This window comes from Octopus bimaculoides, chromosome 28 (genome assembly GCF_001194135.2).
Source record: "Octopus bimaculoides isolate UCB-OBI-ISO-001 chromosome 28, ASM119413v2, whole genome shotgun sequence".
Classification (NCBI taxonomy): Eukaryota; Metazoa; Mollusca; class Cephalopoda; order Octopoda; family Octopodidae; genus Octopus; species Octopus bimaculoides.
This window is the reverse complement of record NC_069008.1, coordinates 4,938,413-4,942,752: the sequence shown is the minus strand read 5'-3', so window position 1 is coordinate 4,942,752 and position 4,340 is coordinate 4,938,413. Positions and strand designations below refer to the sequence as shown.

General features: G+C 39.7%; 1 protein-coding gene across 1 annotated transcript in view; it reads right to left on the bottom strand.

Annotated features, from left to right (window-relative positions):
• LOC106880750 (nuclear factor 1) overlaps positions 1-4,089 on the bottom strand; it is a gene marked incomplete at its 3' end in the record, with an annotated part of 90,609 nt that extends 86,520 nt beyond the window's left edge. Inside the window, exon 1 of the mRNA XM_052977742.1 lies at positions 4,024-4,089. Within this exon, the coding sequence (XP_052833702.1) occupies positions 4,024-4,089 (66 nt within the window). The remainder of the gene's footprint in view (positions 1-4,023) is intronic.
• Between the last annotated feature and the right edge of the window lie 251 nt (positions 4,090-4,340).

Here is a 4,340-nt window from a genome sequence, read left to right as displayed (position 1 = left end):
AAAACCATATACATACAAACATATATACAAGGACACATATATATATATATACAGGCATACACACACACACACACACACACACAGGCATACATACATAGTCACGTATATGCAAGCATACATACACACATGTACAGGCATACAAACACACATATATACACATATACATAAACACATACAGACACATATACACACATACATTTACATATATATATATATATATATATATATACACGCATACGGAATCGCATATATACAAGCGTGCATACACAAGATAAAACCATATACATACAAACATATATACAAGGACACATATATATATATATATACAGGCATACACACACACGCGCCCGCCCGCGCTCACACATACACATATACATAGCGTGTTCTTCAATATGAGCATATTATATATTTTTTTTTTTTTTCATAATTTGTATATATTTTTTTAATCATATATGCAAAACACCACCACAGAGGAATCGGCGAAAGCTTAAATAATAAACCGCGATAGAAGAACCGCGATATGGCGAGGGATTACTGTACATCATTACTATACATCTAATAAGCTGACCTGCCAACTCCTGTTACTCCTGACTGAACGAGACGGCTGTAACAGCACTTTGAATACATCCTGCTAAACAGCGATCGACGCAGGGTGCTTAGGGATTCACCTTTTCACTGGCACAAAAAGTTCAAGGACAATAGAAAGGTGGTGAAAGGTGATTAGAGCTGTGAGAGGGATAGTGACGTCAGAAGATCAGAGCTGGTTGAGAAACTTCACAATTTTCACGATGAAGACAACAAATATACAATTTGGAGTTGGTGTGACAACGGTACACAGAATCATAAATAAAGACCTGAACATGGGCAAAATTAGGGTTAAGTTTTTTTTCCTCAGAGTTGCCCAGTGACGAGCAACCTGATAACCAAAGACCTCAAAAACTGTTCCTCGCCCTCTCTACAAGCCATATCTTGTTCCTTGTGATTTTGGTTGTCCCCCAAGCTGAAGAAGCAGATGAATGAGGCTGTGACAAAGGTCGTGGATATTTAAACTTTGGAGGACTTCCCTGGGGCCTTCAGTAAGTGGGAGAAGCACTACAACAAATGCATTGAAGTGAAAGGATCCTACGTAGAAGATTAAAATTTCGTGCTTGTTTGAAATTAATAAACGTCTCTCCTGAAAAAAGCCTCAAGACTTCTGGAATGTTCTTTGCCTTGCACCCACTGTTATATATATCATCTGATTGTCATTCATCATTTCCTGAGTCCAGGCCTTGCTCCTGTGACTTTTTGTTTGTTCCCCAAAATGAAGGAGAACCTCAGGGACAGTCGTTTTAAAGAGACTGAGAAGATGAAGGGGGATGTTCAAGGGTCCTGGAGACATTCGCTTTGGAGGACTTCCATGGGGCCCCCTCACGAAATGGTTGAAGCGCTACAATTGCATTGAAACCAAAGGTTCCTACTTTGAAACATATTAGAATTTTGTCCTTCGATGAAATTAATAAATGTCCCTTCTGGAAAAAGTCTGGAAACATCTGGAAATCACCTTGCACATTAGGAGTACATTTCCCTGGAGTAGAAAGCCACTAGTATGTACTATTTAACAAGATGGTGGGCACTAGTAAGTTAAAGATCAATCTTATTTCTTTATTGCCCACAAGGGGCTAAAAATAGATGGGACAAAGGATTAAGTCGATTACATATATATCCTTTTGAAAGCTTCGAATATTGATTTCCTAACTCCAACATATCTACATATGTTATTATATATATATATATATATATATTTATATTTGCACAAACGTAAAACAATATTGTGTGATTTGAGAGCGATTTAACTGCTATTTCTACCAGATCTAACTACCATACAGAGGTTTCCTTCATGCATATATACATACGTAAAACAGTAGGGCGTGAATTGAGTGAAATGTAGCGGCTATTTCTAGCAATTGAAACGACCGCAAAGTGACTCCTTCATTGTGTCGGCCAGCAGGCTGTCTTTATTAATGGTGATACAACGTTGCTATAAGTTCATTATATTAACCAATCAGGGCACTAACAAGGAATTTCGCCATTGTTCACTCTTGCAATGAGAGAACTATCGACATGCACGGTTTAAAGGCTGAGATTGTGGAGGGGTGGATGAGAGGGGGGTAATGGTAACTAAACAGATAGATGGATGGTTGGATGGATGGATGGAGAGAGGGGGTGGATGGATGGATGGATGGATGGACAGACAGGCAGACACAAATAGATAGATAAGTATACAGATAGATAGATAGATAGATAGATAGATAGAGATACATAGATAGGTAGGTAGGTAGGTAGGTAGGTATATATATATATATATATATATATATATATATATATATATATATAGATAGATAGATAGATAGATAAACAGATATATATATATATATATATATAGATAGAAAGACAGATAGATAGATAGATAAATAGATAGATAGATAGATAGATATGCTGGTTGGTTGGATCGATGGATACATGCGTGCATTAATTGGCACTGAATTACAAGTGACTGTGCGTTTACTGACTGTTATGACAATAGTTGTGATAATGCTGCTGATGTCGATGGTTTAGACCGACCTCAACCCCGATTGTGCAGAGCTACCATCAAACTCATTCGTAATATGACCATTCCGTCGGCATATAATATATCGTTTTATCTTTATATATGCAGAAAAATCGAAGAACCATGTCATGTGGGGTACCCTTTTCTAAGACATTGCAGTTGAATCTAAGGGAATCATGGCCATCATTTTTATGAGTTATGATAATATGAAGGGGGTCTTCGTTATTAACTCATAAATTCACAAGGCAGGATGAGGGTGATTTCAGGGTTATTTGGCTGTTAGTTCTGCCAGGTCTATCTGCTATTTCTACGGGATTGCCTTCGTTCGCTCAGACATATGGCTGTGTGGTAAGAAGCTTGCTTCTCAACCACATGGTTCCAGGTTCAGTCCCACTGCGTGGCACCATGGGCAAGTGTCTTCTGCTGTAGCCTCGGGCCGACCAAAGCCTTGTGAGTGCATTTGGTAGACGGAAATTGAAAGAAACCCGTCGTGTAAATACATATTTGTGTGTGTGTGTGTGTGTGTGTGTGTGTCTCCACCATCGCTTGACAACTGATGTTGGTATATTTATGTCCCCGAAACTTAGCGGTTCGGCAAGAGACTGATAGAATAAATACTAAGGTTACAAAGAATAAGTCCTCGGGTCACTTTGTTCGACAACAGGCGGTACTCCAGCATGGCCGCAGTCAAATGACTGAAACAAGTAAAAGAGTAAAAGCGTATACATAATATAGTGACGGTAGGGGGGGCAATTGGTCAATGTTGTTACTGTAGGTTTTTTTCTTTACTCTGTCCACTGTTTGTTGGTGTTGGTGTAACTATTGTCTCCCCAAGCTGCTGCTGTCTCCACTGTTTATTTTTCACAATGGCTGCCCTTTGCTGTTGCAACTACAGTTGTTTTATCAACTAAGTTGTTGTAATTCTCGATATTTCTCTCAGCGTTGTTGTTGTAATTGCAACAGAAAGGGACAAAAGAAAAATACAAAATGGAAGTAAATTTTGTTTCGTCTTGCGGCCGCCATTTTCCCTTGGTTCCGGTTTGCTAGTTTTCAGTCTTAGCTCTTCACCACACACACACACACACACACACACACACACACACACACACTCTCTCTCTCTCTCCCCATTTCTGTCTATTCCGCCCTTTCTCCCTCATCTCTCATTCTTCTCTTTATCATCCCTTACTCTGTTCCTCTCTGTCTTTCATTGTCATCATGGCTCTTTCATTCCTCTCTCTCTCTCTCTCTTCTCGTTTCCTTTACAAACTTCCGTCAGTCGTTTCGATATCCCCACCATTTCCCTTCCAAGGTCCTCCCAACGGTTGTTCATCCAGTCTCACCCCTGCCATATACTGCTTCCTCTTCTGCCTTTCATTAGCACAAATACAAACCATCATCATCATCATCGTCATCAACATCCTCATATTCCTCACCGTCATCGCCTCTTCATCGTCATCATTAACATTCGCGTCATTATCGTCGTTGTCATCAATATACATGATCCTGGTTAGTTAGTAAGATACATAAAATAACTGACCGTCCGTAGACGGTCCAACGTGCCCACCACCCGTCACCCCCAAAAAACCCAACATGGTGTACGTCACAGCTCTTCGGGCTAACAAACATGTTTCTATGTTTGCATGTGTGCATTACTGTCATTGCATATGTCTGTGTATATATCTATACGTATACGCATGCGTGTATACTATTTGTGTGTGTGTGTGTGTGTGTGTGTGTGTGTGTGTGTGTG